The sequence below is a fragment of the Parasteatoda tepidariorum genome, chromosome 10 (assembly GCF_043381705.1).
Source record: "Parasteatoda tepidariorum isolate YZ-2023 chromosome 10, CAS_Ptep_4.0, whole genome shotgun sequence".
In the NCBI taxonomy this organism is placed as follows: domain Eukaryota; kingdom Metazoa; phylum Arthropoda; class Arachnida; order Araneae; family Theridiidae; genus Parasteatoda; species Parasteatoda tepidariorum.
The window spans coordinates 55,989,233-56,011,693 of record NC_092213.1 but is presented as its reverse complement, the minus strand read 5'-3'; the positions used below and the strand labels follow the sequence as shown (position 1 = coordinate 56,011,693).

Genomic DNA, 22,461 nt, shown 5'->3' with positions numbered 1-22,461 from the left:
GGTCACTCTCAGGGTTGCTTCATTTGAAGGCCTCCTTTGTTCTCTCCCACAATGCTCCCCGGATGTCCCCTTTTGTTGCGGGGCAGGGTTAAATTAAATTAAATTAAACTTTCATGACTGCTGTGAGTTTGCAAAAGTGACTGTTTGGTCAAGTTTAACCTATTTTTAGCCAGCCCTCTCTATGCTTATTCAGAAAATGGCGCAAAACATTTTTTTCAAAAATATATTATATTATATTTAAAAAAAAATACATTTAGAAAACTATATTAAAGTAAAATTTTATGGCTAACGTGAGATATAAAAGATAATAATAAAATATCATTCAGAAAAACAGCTTGTTGAAAATGCGCACTACAACAAGAGGAACAAAACTAAACTTATTTTTTTAAAGTGATTCAGTACCCCTTTTAAGGTTGCTATAGAATAATGAAAATGCGGTTTGAGATTTTGCGTCTAATCCAACTAAACTTGTGTAATTATTTCCTTTATTCTTTCCTTACTGACAATGCACGCAAACCGCTAAAGAATGTAGTTTGCATAAATCACTGTTAAGATGTTATCAGAATCGTTTCTATAAGCAGAGGAAGTAAATTTGCCGTGGGTAGAATGCGTGTCACGTGACTGATTTTTCCACGCAAAAGTTAACTCTTTGAGGAAAAATTCGTATTATGGGGAAATATCAAAATTTTAAAATAGCATTGCTAACTGTAATTGGAAAAATTCTTTTTTTTTTTTTTTTTTTTTTTTTTTTTTTTTTTTTTTTTTTTTTTTTTTTTTTTTTTTTTNTTTTTTTTTTTTTTTTTTTTTTTTTTTTTTTTTTTTTTTTTTTGTAGATGTGTTTAAATATTTTGATACCATAATTAAATTCTTTTTTTTTGTTGGTATTAATTAAATCTTAAAATTTTTTTCGTTGTCATTTTAAAAACAAAGCATTGTTTTAATAAAAACAAACAGTTATACGGCTTTAGTCAGTGCCAAAAACGTTCAGAACTGTTTTAGAAATTTGCATCTCGCTCCCATAGAGTTAGTGAAGAAAAACAAGCTGGAAACTATGAAGTATCTATAATGAATATCACATTGTTAGCGCTGTTTTTCGAAGCTCTGTCGCCAAGGAAAATAAGAAAAAGGCCACATTTTAAGTGCCTTACACTTGAAACAATGCGATGATTTCAAACTATATATATAATCTTGCCGTGAAGCTGGGCTTTAGAACGGACAAATATTTTAAAAGAAACTTAACTTTTTTAAAAATTGCCAATTTGGCGACATTTTCCCCCTAGAGGAAAACGAAGATTATCAAAATTACTGCCTTATTCACAGTTTTTGCAAATTTTTATGAGCTCAACTAATGCAGCATTGGAGTAAATTTTAAATATTAAAAAACTAGACCGCAAACGCTTTTCGTTTTCACAGAACTGTGGCTTTTCTCCATATAGACGTTTTGCACCATTTTGAAAATATGCGTCGTCAGCGCTGGCTTTAGAAAGACTAAACTTCACCTAACAGTCATGAGTAATAGCTTCAAACTCACAACAGTCATAAAAAAAAGCATATAAGCATCATTTCACATTACGATGGAGCGTTCGAAAAACAGCCTTAAAACGACGCAATACTGCGAGCAACTCATTACAGCGCAATTTGTTCACTGCTCGCTAGACTTGATTCGTTACTCCCTTATGGAGAGATAGTTTCTGATTAAATTTTAAAAACTGCATGTTTGCATCTGCACAGTATTAAAAATGATTTTACACTAAAATAGAAGCTAGTAAATGCTTGCTTAGGAAGTTAGCCAATGAGATTGTACAATTCCTAAAAAGCCTTTAATTTGTTAATATAAAAGTTCTGAACAACTTAAACACAATAAGGAATGCCACAAGGAATACTTTTTTCAGTTTTGAACCCCACTAAATATGGTGGCATTCATTGTTTACTGATTCTTCCTTGCCAAAATTTTGGAAGCAATTGGTGTTATAAAGAGCTCGCTCTTTGCTATTAAAACTGTGGAGAAAAATAAGATTGAAATGTTTGCAGTTTTACCACAAGCTTGGTAAAGCATAGTAAGACAACGCATCCTTAATTTTAAGATTATGTATAATGAAGGCAATTAAGGAGACCATTCATACAACCATCCAATTGTTTTACACTTGATTGCCTTTAGAAAGCTAATTGGCTATGGCATCAACACATTATTGACAATTGTTAAAAAATGGTAATTCTGGAGAGTGACTTTTTGACTGAATGTTACACTGGCGACTGACACTTATCCTTTTCTTTACATTATTTGCATAATGCTGTGCTTTAGAAATGAAAGAAGTTCTTTTATTGATTTGAAAGAAGTTGTTACATTGATCTGTAATAAATTTTTGCATTGATTATCAATAGGATTTTACTTTGATCTGCAATGAGTTTTATCAAGATCACAAAAACAGTATTCGGAGACAGATAAAGTTGTGACTCGCATTCAAGTCAGGGAATCACTCATATTTTAACGCTTATGTTTTCAGAAACATTAAAGTAGTACATACAGTAAGTGTACTTCTATAATTTTTTTATAGCAGTACTAATTATTTAGTACTGCGATACTGCTACTTTCATGTAAGTAGCACTTACATAAAAGTAGCAGTATGGAAGCACTTACGCGCAAGATTAGAAAAGCTAGACGCTGGTCAGTGGAGGACTTACTTGAAGAATGAGATCTCCTTCTGTAGGAAGGTCACTGTACATATGATCTCGAGATTTCATGCTATGCTCTTGTGATCTCTCCTGATCCCGATAGAGGGCAGCTGTTGAGGAAAAGGACCAAATATTAGTTACTACCTCAGACTTAATCATTTGTACAGCAAAAACTTTTTTAAATAATTTCACATTAAAAGTATGAAAAAGTTTGTCTAGGCAAAAAATTGATGTGGGTGTTTTTAAATAACTTACGTACAAAGTTGAATCGTGAGTAAAGTTTTTAAAAATTAATCGAGTGAATTTTTATCTGAAAACTGTAATAACTCTTTAAACTGTAATAATTGAGAGTTATTAATTAGATTTTTAAAATATTCTCTGTACCGTAAATTTTGACCGAATATTTATACGAAAATTCATTCCTTAAAATTTTGTCCATAAAATAAGCTGTTATTAAGAAAACATATTTTTTAAATTCAGCTTTTGTTGAAATTTTCTCACTTCTTTTACGTTGTTTTTTTAAAAAAACTTTTATTAAACTAAGTTTGAGAAGAAGAAAAACCTATTTTAGTTTTTAAATATCACAAAGGGATTTCCGGCTGTTTAAACATCTTTAATTACATTACTAAAATAGAATTAAAAGACAGATATTCAAAACTATATTCTACCCTTAATACTAAAAAAGGAAATATATATATATATTTATGGCAAAATTTTTTNTATATATATATACTGATATTGACAAAATTAATTTTCTTAAAATTTCAACTATTATTCATTCATTCAATGCATTTCTAATTAAGAGCATGGAATCTCAATTAAGATAAATCTTTTCATATTTTGGAGACCAATTAATGAAATAGTCGATTGTTTCCGTCAAGCCCAGAAACCACCTCCTCACGTATTTCGGTGTTTTTACAACTTGTCTTTTAATGTTTCATCTAAGTCAAAAAATACTCCTTTTTTCTTTTGTGCAAAGTGGAAAAAGCAAATTAGACGGTGCTTATTAAGAAATAAATTACAGGGTTGTCGGTTTGAGGGAAAAGGGTTTTCTGACCAATGAAGACATTTCTTTTTTGGCCGTAAGACGCCCATTTTTTTTCTTTTCTTCTTTTGCAAGCCAAACTAAGGGAATGTATTGAAACAATTTCTCAGAGTTTCTAGACTAATAAGAAGGTAAAAGTCACGTATAAAACTGACAAATGACTTGAGTTAATTTTGATTTTTCTTTAATGGATAATATCAGATTTTAACCAAGAGTTGAAGTTTTGTGCAAAGGTCATTCTGATTTTGTTTCCTGAAAATCGTGTTTGTCTGGAATTTGTGTAAAATCAATGGTTACGTTGGATTGGAACATAGTTTTGTGCAATATTTGTCGTCAAAAAAATAAAGAATAATAAAAAAATTGAGAATTCTAGATTAATGACACGGTGTAAGTCACGTACAAATCTGACACAATGAGTTTATTTTAAATAATGGTGAGTTAAACGCTGTTCCGCAAAGTATTTGCTATGATAGAAAAGAGAATAACGAGAATTTAAAATGTTTAGAATAATGAGATGGTATAGGTCTCGTATAAAATCTAACAAGCAGAATGATTTGACTTCAAGTTGTAAAGTTAGTTGGATTCCGTAAAATTCCGTAAAAGCATCATTCCGTTCCGATTGGAACATCAGTATGTTTCGTCATTCAAAAGATCCGAATACATTCACATAAAATATAGAGAATTCTGTAATAATGAGAAGAAAAAATTCTTGACAAATCTAACCAATGAGTTGAGTTGATTTTAAATTGTAAAGTAAATTGTGGGTAAGTTGGATCAGAACGTTGTTTCGTTAAACAATTATTATGAAAAACTTCAGGCATAAGCCCAGTACAAATGTGACAAATGAGTTGAGTTGATTTTAAGTTGTAAAGTAAGTTGGATTGGAACATCGTTCCGTAAAATTCCGTGAAAGCATCATTCCGTTCCGATTGGAACATCAGTATGTTCCATCATTCAAAAGATCCGAATACATTCCCATAAAATATAGAGAATTCTATAATAATGAGAAGAAAAAATTCTGGACAAATCTAACCAATGATTTAAGTTGATTTTAAATTGTAAAGTAAGTTGTGGGTAAGTTGGATCAGAACGTTGTTTCGTAAAACAATTATTATGAAAAACTTCAGGCATAAGCCCAGAACAAATGTGACAAATGAGTTGAGTTGATTTTAAGTTGTAAAGCAAGTTGTGGGTAAGTTGGATCAGAACGTAGCTTTGTAAAACAATTATTATCACAAAATTTAGGCATAAGCTCTGTACAAATCTGACAAATGAGTTGAGCTGATTTCAAGTTGCAAAGTATGAATTAGAACATCTCTTTTTAATAAAATTTCCCCAGTAATATTCTAATGAAGCATATACGATCATTTTCTTCAAAAAAAAATAAATAAAGAGGAAGAATAAATTGGATATTGACAAATTATGAATGGCGAAAAAATTTAATTAAAATTTTCAACCAGTATCTTATTTGAAATACCTAAAGACAATATTTTTTTTGGAAACAATGAAATAAAACAACTGGGGGATTGGATCTCCAATCGGATTCTGAATCCGTTATCGAGTTGGAAAGTGTTCAAAATTTCGATTGGATATAAATTTGCTTGTAGAAATCAACAAAGGAGTGAAAGAAAGTGTTCAAAATTTCGATTGGATATAAATTTCCTTGTAGAAATCAAGAAAGGAGTGAAAGAAAGAGGTCAAAATTTCACTTAGTAATGAATTCTGTTCGTCAATAACTTCTTCTTGCAGCTTTCAGGAAAATATTTATAATTTGTATCGTCATACGGTGAAAGAAATCTTGTTGAAATTTGGGCATTCTGGCCAGTCTGAAAAAAAATTGAAAATTCCATTGCGAGATTTGCAATAAGTAATGTAACGATTTAAAATTCTCTTAAGCATAATACCATACTCAAATGCTAACATGTTTCGTTGCTCAAGAAATTTAACAGGAAAGTCTGTTTCCCTGTCTTTGCATGACAAACGATAGTTGGGGAGATTATCTTATTTTCTGTTTACAGGAAGTTAGCGAAAAATCAAACTTTAGGTCACATTAAAATAAATCATTACCTGTTCACAGTTTTTCTTTGTTTTCCGGTGATTGTAACGTAGTTTACTTTATAATTTCAATTGTTTTTGCTATTACTTAAAATATGGTATTTAAAGTTAAACAATGGTGATTTTCGAATTCGTTTTGCAAATTGAAATTTGATTGATAGAAAAATACAACCATGTTAATAGAGGAACAGCGTAGTCAATAATAAAACATCACTCATCATTTTAAAAAAGCAGAATCAAACATGGGAAAATGTATTAGAATATTCTATATAGAAATAATAAGAACAAGAAATATGCATTAAGAAATTAATATTATAAATATTAATCGAAATTCTGGAAAATAAGTTAAGCCATTTTTTTAGAATCATTTTATTGGAAAATAATGATTGATCACTTTTTTAACAATTTATATATCACTTTTTTAACATTTATTAACAATTTATATATTTTCAAGATGAAGAACTTTTAATAATTTTTTTTTATTTAGTTTCGTTAATGATTACCATAAAGATTTTATTGATCAGAAAATGTAAGTATATTTTAGTTTTCCTTCCCCTTAGTACGATTTTTTAAAATCAAAATAATATCGAGAACTTAATAACTACACTGAGTAGTTTATTACGAATCGCCATTTTTTGTGATAAAATATTCTTTTCATTTATTTATTTATTTTTCATAAATTTTTGAATATACTATGCGTGCAATCGAATTAAAGAAATTCGTGAACATAAATTTTATTCAGTTTACTTCTATGTTCATGATAGTTTCTTTTATATCTTGAATTAACTTTTAATTGCATAAAATTTTGTCATCCCGAAAGAGATGAAGTAATTTTCCAATGTTCGATACTTTTCAAAAAATAAATAAATAAATAAATCCTCAAATTAAAAAGACAAAGCAAAACGTTAATGAACCAAAAAAGAGCTTTCAGAGAAAGAAAAAAAATTCCAATTCATTTCTCTATGCAAGATTTGTTCAAGTTGGCAGCAAATGCATAGATAAAGCAGTCATCGAACCATCATTTAGAAGTAACTCATCTCATTTGCCGCCAATATGGCGCGATGGCGAAAAGAACAATACCACCTTCCGATTTCTGTCAAATTACTTCATTGTCATAGATGAACATAAAAACTTGACAGCTTTTAAAAGTTCGTTCGAATATTTCAGTGGAAATTTCTCCATTGAATTTGAAAGTATCAGAGGCGTCAGAATCTGTGATTAAAGGGGGAGATCTCTTTAAGTGTCCCTTTCCCAGATCACGCAATATCTTCAGAATGAGGGGGGTGGAAAATGTCACGCAAATTGAGAAAAGATTCACTTTAGCTTCTTTAATGATAATGGTAATAACACAGAAAATGTCCGAACCCTTCCTATTATACTCCTTCATCGAGAAGTCATACCATTAGATATCGTCTGTCATTTAAGCTAGGTGCTGTGTTCTTAGACTAGATGCATCACGTGGTTGGTCACTTTTAATTTTCAATTGTCAATGAGCAACCATCGTAGTAGGATTAAGACTTTTTTGAGAACATTGTATTGTAACCCCAACGTAGAAGACGATTGAAATTAGTCACCGTAGAAAAAATAGATACTCAAAATTCACCAAGTTTTCTTGACGAAACCGTTTTCTGAAAGGTTTCGAGGGAATATTTCGTCAAATTAATTAAATTGACTAAATCTTCAAATTGATTATAGTCTACATTATAGTCAAATTGATTATAGTGGCTTGGGAAGATGAATTTCATCAAAATCATTAGGCTTAATACTACAACTTGATTAACACAACTGCTAGAACACGCCGAATAATAAAGGGGTTGTGAAGGAATGTGCAGGTAGTCACAGCTGGGGACTGAACCCGGGATACCTGTTTGCTGAAGGAGCTCACTAATCTCTGTACCCTCCGTTCATATGGTACAAATGATTTTAAAATCAGATAAATGAAAATAAAAAAAAGGCTTGAGAACTCATTACAGTGAGAAGACAAACGAGGACTAAAATGTTTTCGTTGAATATTTTAGATTTCTCATTTCGTCAAAAAGCACATGATTTTGCTGCGAAATGATTGTCAAAAATTTCGAAACGCAAGTATTGTTAAATTATCAGAAATGAAAGTTTAATTTCTGAGAGTAAGTTAAACCATTTGAAATCTCAGACTTTAATGAAGATTATCATCTTTCTTACTTTTATGCATGATTAATTAAAAAACGATGCCAAGAGTCAAATACTACTTATACGTTATGTAAATCACGCAAGAATGTCGCCATTTACGAAGAGTAAATAAAAGAAGAAAAAAATTCCATTTCGGGACATTTTTTCTTGGACTATCTTACATTTCTTTGAAATTTTGAAATATTATATCGTTTGAACCACCTACTGCGATTTTGTGCTAAATCTACCTTTAAAAACGATCAATGAATGACGTCATGATTAGTCTGTGAAATAGTGTTTAATATATATAATAACCCTCTAAAATATTTTTAAAAAGCTAACGTTGTGAGAACACACTATTTTCAACTTTTTTTTTATCTGCAGAGCTTTAATTTGTTCTGCAGAGTTCCTTATTTTAAATGTGGTTTCTAGTGGAAAAATATTTAGAAAATATTTTTGTTGCTTCTATTTATACTAATGCTCATTTTTTTTTCACATTTTTAAAATATCTTTTAAAACCTATAAATCTAAGTTGTATTCATACATTAGCATGTCAATCTGTCTTTGCTAAAGTATTAATAAGTCAATGTTCAATATTGAGTTCATACATTTGCATACAAGGGAATTCAAATTTTGAAATTTTAAATGTTTCAAAAATTTTAAATGTTTCAAAATCTATTATTACGTAATTATTTTTAAATTCTTCGACATAGAGTCAAATACAGATTCCCAGTTACATACAGTACCTCACTTTGATATTTTTAAAGGGAAAAAAACTGAAAAAGTGCTAAATGCTTAGGTTATAAAACATACAAACAGGGCTCGAAAAAACGCCCGTCCTCGGCTGTCAAAAGTTTCCCGCGGACAACGAATTTCTCGAATCCGACGTCCGCGCGGACGGCCATTTTCCCGTTAATGTTCGTGATACTTCTTCTAAATTTATTTTTGTATAATGATACATTTTCAGTATTTGCATTACTGTATAATGTAATCCTAGTAACTACTAATTCATTGTGCAATTTATATAAATGTTTGTAATAAATAAGAGAAAATTATATTTTTATTTATTTAGAAGCTATGGGTTAGTTTCAAAGGAGAATGGGTACATTGTTGGACAAGCCGTCCTCGGGGACGGGTAAAATTTCTGAGTTTTTTCGAGCCTTGCATACAAATATTATCTTAAAAGAATATTTACCTGCTGTAAACTCTTTTATTAAATAAATGTGTTAAATTAACATACTCAATAACATTTTTTAAATGTATTGTAACTTTAAATCTATACATTTTCCATCTAACAAACAGTAATATATTTCTAATACATAACAATGAATTCATGTAATTAAAAATCGATAACGCCTGCTGTTAATATAAACTGATTATCGAATTATTAATATTATTTCAATTCATAATGAACCTGACAAAAAATTCTGCAAAGTATAAATCTAAAAATAACAAAGTCTCATTAACCTGAAATTTAACTTTTTGGCTTAACGTGACTAAAAATAATTACTATTTTTTCGACACGAGTATTTTTTTTAATTCTAATGGAAAAGTACAACTGAAGATAAACATAATAAAAGTTAATATTTTTTTCTTTCTTTTCAAAAGCGATTTCTTTTTCTCTTTGTCCAGTGTGGTATTTCTGAAAACAATAAATTTTCAGCTCTTTTTCTTGCGTTAAAAAGTTCCTTTTCACTCTTAAACGGGAAATTTCAATTTTCCTTACTCATAAAAAACAATTCTCGTATAAAAAATCAGAAGAAAAAAAAAGTCAGTCAGACCAATCACGATAAGATTTTTTTCAGCAATATTTGAGGGTGCCAATTTTTTCTCCGTTCACCTTAATTTTCACATTTGCACGCATATCATTTCCGCTTTTTTTTCTTCCCTTTTTTATGCATTTTTTAAACGTTATATAAACGTCATTAAAAAGAGAAAAAAAGCAATAAAACGGGAAAAAATTATAAAACAGGAAAGAGGAAAAATGAAAGGCGGGAGATTGAAATGATGATTATGGTTTCTGTCAAAACAAGGAAAAAAAGTATTATTATTATTTTTTTAAAAAAAGTATCTAAGATCTCATTTGTTACCTTTTTTACTAAGGACATAAAAAAGTTATTTACTTATTTTTTTGCAATAAAATAAAAATTTCAAGCATTTTTTGAATAAAATAAAATAAATCTACTTGTATGGTGTAAAAGCTGTTTGATTGATATTTTAATATGGTGGTAAATTGAACCGTATTATAATGCTTCCTAAACTTGATTAAAAGATACTATGGTTTAACTTAAACTGAAAAATAATTTAATTTAGCAGCTTATTAAGTTTGTAGAAAATTTGTACCGTATTGTAGTTTGAAGTACCAATACAATAGTTCCATGTTAAACATATTTTTTGAAAGGGTACTGGTTATTAGTTTCCTTGCACTTCTATTTATCCCACGAAAAGTGGAAAAAAATACCGTATATTTACAAAAATTCCTCCCTCTAGTCACCTGGAGCACTGTCGGTGACTATGACTAGGAGGTATCAAAATATCGAGAGAAATATCAGAAGCTCTCCTCACTAAAAGATGCTCTATTTTGTGTCGGGGGGTGGTAATTGATTCTAAAAGGGGCTACTTTGATTAAGTGAATTTTTAAGGTTTCTGTTATGTACGATGAAATATGTAACGAACTGTGCCACTTTACTTAGATCACAGATTATGGTGATTACTTAGGGGAGTTAGAAAAACTTCAGAAAACAGTTGATTGATGAAATAAATTGTCAGTAAACATCGAATATTGACGCATCAATTTCAGTACTTCCTCGCGTGATAGTTCCTATGTTCCATTACGTGATGATTTTGATACTGCAATACGTGATTATTTTTGTATTTCATGAAATCATTTAGTTTATATATTTCATTTCATTTGATACTTCTTAAAGTCACAACACTGTAAAAATTTCCTGTGGTAAAAATGCATTTTTATCGGAACCTGTTATGGAACAAAAAATATGATGTATCGTAATTTTTACAATAATAATTACAGTAAAATCACTCTAATTAAATAAATATTACTATAAAAATTATGATATAATATTTTACAGTAAAAATGAATTTTACGGATTATGCACCCAAAGTGTTCAGTATGCCATTATTTGATCCGGAATTTCTTACAGAATAGTCCAAACTAAAAAATTTTAAAACTTCTGCATAGCCCATTTTCTTAAGCTTTTTGGGTGAATGGGATAAGTTTCTTTAAATAACTTCGCGAGTTTTAAAACTTTAATTAACAAAGTTCAGAAGTGATATAGATTAAAATTGTGAGAAAAGAAATATTTTAAATAAAGATTCGAAAGTAGATATTTTAATAAAATAGGAACACTGAGAAAGAGGCTTTATATTTTTGTAAACTCCCAGCAGAAGGTAAAAAAAAAAAGAAAAAAAAAACAATAATTTGATTTACTCTTCCCGTTAAATCCAATCAGCTATAATAGCGGTAGTTTGAGCCACAATATTGTGAATATTTGCTGTAACCTTAATTAATGTTAAGCGGAACTTCCGTTTAAGTTAAGTCATCGTATCGCTTAACGAAATTTATGAAGTATGGACTTAAAAAAATGAATGCTCAAATATCACGAGACTTTCTTCGTTTTTGGCGAAACTGTTTTCCGGTATATGCTTTTCGTCAAATTGACGAAATCATCACTTCTTCGAGGAAGCGAATTTTGTCAAAGTTAGAATGAGGAAAAAATATTTCGTCATTCAATTTTTTCCAGAAAAAAAATCCACGTAGTGCCTAATATACTAACTTTTTTAATAACAACTTTATCGTGAGCACCATAGGTGGATCAATGTCACTCTAACAACATAAGAAGGACAAATAAGGCAGAGAGTTAAATTACACTTATGCCCGTACCGGGATTTGAACCGGGTGCCTTCCTCGTACGAGGCAAAACTCCTTGACCACCATACAGAACGTCAGCATATTCGTCACTTTATTTTCGATCTTGCTGTCATTATTCTAGTTAAGAGTCTCCCACAATGCTCTACGATGAGGTTTCGAGCTGAGGAAACATTTTCGTAACATATTTGAGAGTTCGCGTTTCATCACAAATCACGTGATTTTGTGACAAACTGATTCTCAAAACTACCACTCAAAGATTGCAAAATCACTAAAAGTGAGAGTTTTATTTCTGAGAGTGTAATAAAATGGTTTATGGTCTTAAACGATATTATGGTTTAACACAATTCAAACAATTTTTTTTAACCGTGTATAAGGGAGTATAATTAACACTGCTGATTATGAAATCTCTTCAAGTCATCAATAATTGCCATCAGAATTAATTGATTAAAAAACAAACTCAAAATGGGATCACTAATTATGTATAAGCAACGTGTACAGAAATGAGTAATGGGAGTTGTAATGATTATAAATAACATGATAACAACAAATTTCGGAGTAATTGAAAAGTAAAAGCTAATTACTTTTAAGCATACATAACAAATTAAGCTTTTCATTTTTAAAAATATTTTATCCAGCGGTAATTTAGCAAGAAGTCTCTATTTTTATCCATTTTGCAAAATATCTCATAAAATTCATCAAAATCTAAACCATATTTTTTACCATTTCTGATGAAAAGCCACACCCAGCTAAAATGTAATATTTTTTAACAAGAAAATACATCTTTTCCGTAAAATTAACGGGATTTTAAACATTTTCCCCTCTTTGACGAAAGGAATCGAAAGTAACTTTTTTCCTGTTATTATTTATTTATTTATCAACTCGACATTCACCCCATTTACGGTAGCTGACTATAATAATTTAGGCACAACTTTCTATGCAACATTTTAAAGAAAGCAATCTCGATCTTTTGAATTATTGCTCATGTAAGCTGTTTTTATTGCTGCTGAATATTTTGGAAAGGGGTGTTTAAAGTCTTTATATTTAATATTTCTTAATGCCCTTTAGTTAGTCATACTTCATTCATTAGGATAAGCTTTAAAATACAAATTAAAATGTGCAGAGGGCAGTTAATTTTGCTTAAACTGCTACAATGATTAAAGAATAAACTTTTTTTCGGCTTTAAGTTTTTTATAACTAATATAATTGCTTTCACAAATAAAAAAAAACTATTTTTCTTGACGTTTTTAAGTTTAATAACCGTTTTATAAAAATTAAACTTTCAAAATCCTGGAAAGTCTTATTCTTGTACAATTCTCGCACACGTACACTTACCAAATCAGTTTAGAATTCAACCGATTTTTGTAAGAGATAATCCAGTTTTGTTGGTGTCTGTACTTTAAACCAAAATAGGTTGCGGATTTGCGGAAACGTTAATAAAGAGTTAAATTAAATCTGTATTAAGTTTTAATATAATATCCGTGAAATTTTGGAGTAGATTCTTTTTGATTATCGTTATGTGTCATGGATTTGAACATATTGAAATTTTATTTTGAATATATTTAAGTATTATAACTTTTCAATTAAACAACAACAAAAATTTAACATCTATTTTTGCACTTTTAAAACCATGCCAACTACGAAAATCCTATGGCTTTCCAATTTACTTCCATAAAACTCTTCTACTGTAGATCTCAAAAAGCTAGAAACACTTGTTAGAGTAATAAAACAAAACAAATGAAATTTGGTCATATTGAAGTTTGTGTTTGAGTAGTAATTTAAATTATAATGTTCCAAAATTTTGGTGTGAATTCTGTTTGATATGAATACTATGAGACAATATGTTTCATTCTGTGACGTGGAGTTTAAAATTTGAATTAGAATTTTAATTTAGAGTGCAAAAATAGTTATTTTTGCACTCTAAGAACAAAAGCTTGCCAACTAAGAAAATCCAATGGCGTTTACACTCATAAAGCTCTTCTACTGTAGATCTTAAAAAGCAAGAAACACAGTTACTTGAATATAAAAATAAAACAAATGAAATTCAAGTATATTGAGTTTTAATTTTAATTCTAATTTCCCTAAATTGAGAACTAAGTTTAGTTTGATAAGCACTATGAGACAAGGAACGGAGTATGCACTATGAGACAAGGATGGCACGGAGTTTAAAACTTTAATTAGAATACTTAAGTATTATAACACTTAAGCTAACGAAAAAGCAAGTATGTATTTTTGCCCTCTAAATAAAAAGGCTCGCCGACTAAGAAAATCCTTTGGCGTTTGTTTTCATAAAATTCTTTTACTTAAACTTGGAGATCTTAAGAAATGCGAAACACTTACTAGAGCATCAAAATTGAACAAGTAAAATTCGGGCATATTGAGGTTTTTATTGAGTTGTAATTTTAATTCTAATGTCCCTAAATTTTCTACTAAGTTCTGATTGATAAAGATTATGTGACAAGGTGTTTAATTATGGGACGTTGAGTTTTTAATTAGAATACTTAAATATCATGACATTTACCAAAAACGAAAAAAGCCAAAATTTATTTTTGCACTTTAAAAACAAAGGTTTGCCAACTAAGAAAATCCAACGGCGTTTACTTTTATAAAACTCTTCCACTATAGATCTTAAAAAGCGAGAAACACTTGCTAGTACATCAAAATGAAACAAATGAAATTCGGGAGATGAAGAAGAAGAAAAAAAAAAGGGGGGATTTAAGGGATAAAAAATTCTTTAAGATTGGGGGGAAGAAAATAAAAAGGGATGTTTTATTTTTGGCGAGAGCAGCTTCTTAATGACAAAGCAAAACGCTAGGCGAGTTTATTTTCGAAAAATGATGGGCTTTTCGGCAGTTTTGCTTTCTTTTTCCTACGAAATATTCGCATTATTATTTTTTTCTGCCTTCTTATTTTTCTTCATTTCCGTCAGCCTTTTGTTTTCGGTGTGTTCGTTTGGTGAGGAAGAAATTTTCTCCTCAATCGCAAGTGCTGCAGAATTTTTGCGTTCGTTCGGGGGGTTTTATTAAATGGAGAGAAAATGATTTATAGCATACACTTTTTCAGCAGAAAGGTCAATTTTTAGAGCGGAAGAAAACGTAAAATTGCGGAGATGTGTGATTTTTCTATCCTCTGCTTCGGTCTTTGTTTCGAGAAGTTTCTACATTTATATTTATTTATTAAAAAAAGAAGGGTTTTTTTGCTCTTTACTTTTCTTTTGAATCAGACTTCAGTGTGGTTTTGTTTTGCTTGAATTTAATTTTAAGAAAAATTAGGTCAGGAAATATTATTCAAATAAAAAAGACAAATACCTTTTAAACATTAAATGAATAGTGAAAGGGCTAAGTTTCAAATGTGTTTTAAGTCCATAGATTGTTATCTCATTCAATAGAATATTTCAAGTTTAATATAGCGATTTTTGATAAAATTAGATTAAATTTTAGGCATATTTATGCAGAAAACGTAGACAGTAAATTGAATGATCATGAAATGTATCCAATAAATAGCTTTAAACAGCTCAATATTGATAATAAGTGTTTTTTAATGAGGGCTGTTTTTTATATTACGAGCATGAAAAATGGTTAAAATCTAGTAAAACGATGAATTCTACCAAACTTCGTAAAATTTGGAGAGTTGGTAGTTAATTTATACAGCTAGAGCGCCCTTCTTAAGACCAGTAATTATAACGAACTTCAGCAAAACTAATAAGTTGAGGATTAATTTAAATGGTAATTATACGGCTTCCTAAAGCACCACCTTTAACATGGGGATTACAGCATCAGACTTCGGGCACAAAGTTCCCGAATTCACACTTAGCCAGTATCAGAGAACATCTTAATTACCTTCCCTCTACATTGGTGACCACGGACAACGAACATGTAACATTTTCACACATCAACAGATGGCAGCACTATTTCACCGTCTTTGACTGGACAAACAAATCGTCCGTGTTTCAAACAACGTCAAGGTCCTAACTTAAGATAACTTTTATGATATTAACGTTAATTTATGGCTAGTGGCCATATATTTTACGAGAGAAATATATATATTGATTGAAAATTACTAATTACAATTTTATGGTAATAATAGCTTCATGAGCATAAATTTATTTTTACGGTCAAGAGACAGGAACACCTTTTGCCGATCATTGACTGTAATCTAGAAGATAAACTTTTAGAGAGCTGATCTAATTTATATATATATAGAAATAAGTAGTTCAAAATTTTAATTACATTGAACAAAGGTGAATAATGTTGATACCTTAACGTATACCTTTAACGTATAATTTGAAATTGCTTTTCAAATTTTAACAGATTGAGAAAACCGACTTTAAATTGATATATAACTCAATAACTCAATATACTTGATTGTTAAGTAATTTGTTAAAAATCAAGCTTTTTATACGTATTCCTTTATTTTAAATACTCTTAATAATCACTTAAAAATTAGAAAAATTAGTTGCCGTGAAAAAATTCCAATAAATCGCATACAATCTATTTATTTATTTCAATTTTTCAGAATTTTTTTTTTTTTATAATTTTGTTAATTTAAAAGGGAACATTTATCTCACATTATAATTCATGGTATGATAAAAATTAGGACTAGTTATTTATTCATACGAAAAAGATGACATATCTGTCAAGCAGTACTTTTCAAACATTTCAGTATAACTTTCTGGTAAACCTAACCAATAATTAAAAGTATAGATCTAGTCTCCATCCAGTACCGATGTATTCAAGAGTCTATTACACTTAAGTAGTCTATTGAAAATCGAGTTTTTTACGTATTTTCTTATTTTAAGTACTCTTAATTAATCACTTGGAAATATGGAGAAATTGACTACCAGGAAAAAATTTCAATGATACTCGTATACAGCAAATCTTATGTATTTTGTTCAATTTTTAAGCATAAAAAATATTTTTGTTTATATTTGTGAAAATCTAAAAAGGAATATTATCTCACATTATAAATTATGGAACAATAAAAAAATTGGGACAAGTTTTTTTTTCTTCTTGTACGAAAAATATGTCATATCTGTCGATCAGTACTTTTCAAGTACTACAGTATAACTTTCTGGTAAACCTAGCCTATAAATAAATGCATCCAGTACTGGTATACTCCAGAACATAAAAGGAAACAAAATTTAAGAGGAACCATTAAAAATGCCTGCTCCTCACTTCTAATTACCCAGGAACAATACTCGTTATTAGAACAGGAGAAAAGGATCGTGCTGTTTCGATAGATTCTAGAACAAACCCCCCTCAATATCTTTTGGTGAAAATGAGCGGAATAGGGGAGGTTTCCTTAATTACTTAAGAATCGAAAGCAGACGATAGTTGTATCGGGTAGAAAAGAACGATAAGCGTTTTAAATAATGACCACATTTCGGTGGAAGGAGGGGGTGACCTATTGAACATATGTAAAGGTGAGAGTTTATAAAGAGTATCTGGGAAATAATTGTGAAACAAATATGGATTTCAAGTTCCTTCCATTCTAGGATAATGTTCTATAGTTCCTTATGCATGAAAAAAAATTTTTCTTGCCGTTAAAAAAGAATAATTGCGTAAGCGAACTAAATGTTCTTTTATATATTATTTAGATATTAATAATTTTTGTAATACAGTAAAAAAATAAATGCGGAATGTTTAAAACAGTTAGGACTTAAAATTTGATTTGTTATTTTTATAGCATTATTAGGAGAAAAAAGTCAATATCTATAATTCGGTGGCTCGTTAAATACGAATTCTGCTCCAGGCTTTAAAATATCTCAGTGGTAGACGGATCATGGGTTAGAATCCCCTTGTCATCGGGCTAAACCGTAGGAGGTTTTCATGGTTTCCTTCTCAGTGTAAAGTAAGTGTGGGTTAGTAAAATTAAAAAGTCCTCCATGAAGGCTAATTTGCCTCAATGCTTGATCCAGGAGTTTCCTTGTCTTTTGGGTTAAGTTCAAAACTAGAAGGCTATAGAGGTAAATATTGATTGTTGTAAACTTAGAATTGGGTCGGCTGTTCATTTTCAGTAATAAAATTTTAAAAAAATATGAATAATTTGATAGAAATATTTTTTTTTAAAAATTTTATAGAACTACTGGAAGAAAAATGTTAATATTTATAATAAATATTTTTCTTTAAATTTAAATTGCACTACTAGGAGAGTAAAATAAGCATTTATATTAAAATAAAATTAAAATATTGTAATAATTCTGAAAATGAAAAGCAAAATATTAATGTTTATAATTTGATTGAATTATTGATATTGTTTGTAATTTTTATTGTAAAAATAAAAGGAAAATAACAATATTTATTGTTTAGTTAATGCTATAGTAAAGGTTTAATGTTAATTTTAGATAAATGATTAATTAATTATTATCATTGTTTGTAACTTTTATGTAAAACTCACAATATATAAGAAGATTTAATGCTTAGTAAACTTTTAAAATTAGTGAACATGGTGGCAAAACAATACAATCGTTTATTAAATATTTTAAATTTGATAGGACAGAATTTTTTATTTCATTAAAAATAGCTATACACAAATGTGTGGAGTAATCCAAAATTAAATTCAGTTAGTTTAGTATGCAATTCTGCCTGTCAGTAGAAATATCTTACCCATGACATGCTTTTAATATGTATCCTGAATATGTGTTTTTAATATGCATTGCCTAGGTGTAGACGGTTTAGTTTTTAAACTTAATTACAAATATATATTTCAGATGTAATATTTTTTTCTGCCATATCCAAGGTTTAAAAGATGACATATTAGAAAAAATTCAAATTCAGTAGCTACTTTATTGTCGCAATAAATCCTAAAAGTAAAAATCCAATTTTTTTTTAAAGAAAAATCTGCTTAACTGTCAATTATATAATTACTCATACATTAACTTATTATTTAAGAAGAACATATTTTTTACATTCTTTCAGCACCAGTGAGTACAGAAACGTGCAAAATGTACAGCATTTGAAATATTGTTTTTAAACATAAAAATCTCAAAAATGTTTTTTATTTTAACTTAGTATTACTTTTATTTAAATTAGCGTAGCAATTATTAAACGTAGCAATGTTTGGTTGATTGCAAACAATTCCAAATCGTTTTATTTTCGTTTTAAAAATGTCTCATAAATTGCAAAAAGTTTTTGGTGGTTTCAGTGCAACAAAAAAAATTGTGCTGCCATCTGTTTATTAGAGATCGAATTAATCTCCAAAAGCAAACTTTACAAGAGTAAAAAATACGCTTGATTTTATCTCATTTTACAAAGTTCAGATCATAATAAAATGACTCGTTTTCATTACTATCTTTTTTTGTTGAAAGACGAATTCTGTTTCTTTCCTCATTATGTGATAATGAAACTTCTAGTGTTTTTAACAGCATTACTTGCTTTCACGTCTGATAATTATGCAGTCCATGTAAACATTGTTCAAAAAGATTAAATTTGAAACCATAATTAAATATTTAAAAAGAAAAGTAATTTTCTTAAGTTTAGTATTAAAAAATGTGAATTATTTACAAAGCAATGAAAAATTAAAGGATGTATTCCATTTTACCAAATTATTTTATCTTCAAACTTAATTTTGGAGCTGATAATGATCGTTTGATCATGATCAAGTTCATTGTCTCGCAGTTTAAAAAAAGAAAGACAGATTAATAAATGATAGTTAAATAAATATTCAAATCAATTTCGCTTCTAAAAGAAAACATCGAAATCATTTAAGCAAATCCCCACGTTTTTCAATGCATTTTCACAATTCATCCAATTTATATAAATCAACTATAATTACCCATATATAAACAGCAATAAATTATAGTTAGCTCATCTTGTAAAGGAATCACGTCAAAGGGAAATAACAATAAGCGCGTATTGAATAGGTTATAACTGGATGACAGATAAGCTAGATGATGGGTGGTAAGTAATTAAGTTTTCCATCTGCCGTTCGTATTTAAGCGTCAATGAATGACTTATTATGTGTCGTACAGGCTGTATTTTCAACCTTTTGTTTTTCTTTAGTTGAATTTGTTCAACTGTAACCATCCATTCTCTGCACACTTTCTTGTTCAAAATTACACTCGAATAAGAGTTCTAAGTGTATTCATTTTTTCTTCGCACATTTTATTGTTAAAAAATAGATCGGAACAAAAACTCATGCCCTTGAATACTAAATTTTTATCTGGGTTTCTTCGTATTTTGTGCATTGTTTCTTGTAAAAATTGGATTTAAATAAAAATTTTAAAATTCTTATGCACTTGATTAAAGAATATGTTCAATTCTACCCACATTTCGTTGTTAAAAATTGGATTAGAATAAATAAAAACTCTATAAATCCTCTCACACTTGAATAATAAATGAGTTCAAGTGTGCCGATTTATTTTCTGCATATTTCCATGTTAAAAATTGGATTAGAACAAAAACTCGAAATTCTCATACACTTTGATAAAGAGAATATTCATGTATTTCTATTTATTCTATGTACATTTTCTTGTTAAAAATGAGATTAAAACAAGAACTCAAAACTCCCATATACTTGAATATCAAACTTTCAACTCTGTATACTTTCGTGTTAAAAATCGGATTAGAACAAAAATTCAAAATTCTCATACACTTAGATAAGGAATATATTCAAGTGTTTCCATTTTTTCTTCTGCACATTTTATTCCTAAAAATTGAATTTGAATAAAAAAAATTCTCACTTCTCACACACTTGAATAATGAAGTTCAAGAGCGTCAATTTATTTTCAACTCATTTCTTTCTTCTTTTTTCTAAATTTTCTTTTTTATAAAAAATTTAATTAGTATAATATTTCAAAATTCTCGTACACTTGAATATATCTAAAAAATCTAATTCAGTTCTTCATTGAAAATATTTTTTTAATATTAGCTCAGACAGTATCGGTTCTCAAGGTTGGTATTACAAATTAAAAATTTGGGACAATAAGATGGTAACACACACACGCCATATTTTTTTAAAATTTTTCAAGAGAGCGTTTTGAGAACAAACGTTACGATTTTCATATTGGCATTAAGGTTTTTTTTGTTTTGTTTTGTATTATACTGTTATTAAGTGGAAATTCCGGAAACTTGCAGAATGCTAATTTAGAAACAATACTAAGGATAATTTTAATGTAGAAATGTAACTCGTAAAAAAAAAAAGGTGGGATTTATAACTACGCCATATGCTCTTCAAATCTAACAATTATATTCTTGTTTAAATTGAATTATTGCTTGTTAAAGTGGTGAAGATTATTGAATAATTTAATTATTTCAAAACACTGTAAGATTAAGGTATCTTAAATCATTATTATCTTTATAATGTAAAAATTAAATGTATTGCTACATGGCTTCATTCAATCTGGTGGATATAAAAAACCACCGTCAAGATCTGCATTTCGAACCCTGTAGTGAAAATGTGCGAAGCGCAGAGAGTGCACTGCAACGAAATCCGAACAGAAGATAATTTATGAACTGGAATTAGTTATGCGATGAAAAATGGTATTATTTTTCAAATGAACAAGGCAAGATAGGTAATGAATGAATAAATGAGCGAATCAACAAATTAATTAATGACTCAATTAGTAAATAAATAATAAACAAGTAATAAAATAATAATGTAAATAAATAAACAAGTTTAGAAATCGATAATTTGGCAGACGGTGGCCCTATTTTTCTATTTTTTTTAAAATTTCATTGTTTTAATCTTAAGACTTCAAAGTAAAAATGCTTTATTTAAAATTATGGGAAATTTTTCAATATTAATAATTATTATTAATTAGTTTTATATAAAATTACTTCAATGGCGATAAAAGTTCCGCTTAAACTGTAATATCAAAATGATAGGCATCAGTTACAACCTATTAGAATTCAATAGTACCAACCTTGTTACCATTATTCATCGATTCTGAAATGACACCGAAGTTCGAAATAGCGGCAGGAAGAACGGCTTGCAGTTTCCAATCACTGTAATTTGACAAAATAATTTGACAGGCAACGTTCACTTGAAAACTTTTTCAAATTTTTCATCCTTCTGAATCTTTTGGTACATAAAAAAAAGATTTTATCTAATCGTCTGCTTTTAGCATTACTTTAAAAGAATGAATTTCTAAGCCATCGCCTGCCATTAATGAATAAAATATATATATATCCGTATATAATCGTCTGATATTTAGTACTATAAGTGCATATCGATATATTGGTAGAATATATTCAGAAACGATCAATACATAAAATGGTGGGAAAATAATGGATGAATTCTGGACCACGCCTGAAATTCATTTTTTTTTTTTTTTTTAAATTCGCCCCCACCTCCATTTTGAGTTTTTTTTCCCCTTGTATGGCAGCAAGTAAATTGGTGCGGGGTGGAATAATTTAATGTTAAAATTACTTTAAAATATATCATTTTTGTCTGTTTTAATGGGAATAAAATGAGAAGAATTTTTTTTTGATATCACATAAAAATGAATTGAATTATAAAGCAAGAATTTTTTTTAAAGGAATTTAAACCCTACAATTTTATCCTCGTTTCTTTTTTCAAAGAAAAAAAAACTTGCTGTATGAAATTATTACTTTTTTTTTCTAATTACCATTTTTTGTACTTAATATAATACTAAGGAAAACATAATGTAATTAATAATCACTTCAATCTTAGAGTTATAATATATATATATATA

The 22,461-nt window shown here is 28.9% G+C and overlaps 1 protein-coding gene across 1 annotated transcript in view; it reads right to left on the bottom strand.

Moving 5' to 3' along the window:
* LOC107457394 (aryl hydrocarbon receptor) overlaps positions 1-22,461 on the bottom strand; it is a 168,307-nt gene that overhangs the window by 41,845 nt on the left and 104,001 nt on the right. Inside the window, exon 3 of the mRNA XM_043045862.2 lies at positions 2,683-2,783. Within this exon, the coding sequence (XP_042901796.2) occupies positions 2,683-2,783 (101 nt within the window). The remainder of the gene's footprint in view (positions 1-2,682; positions 2,784-22,461) is intronic.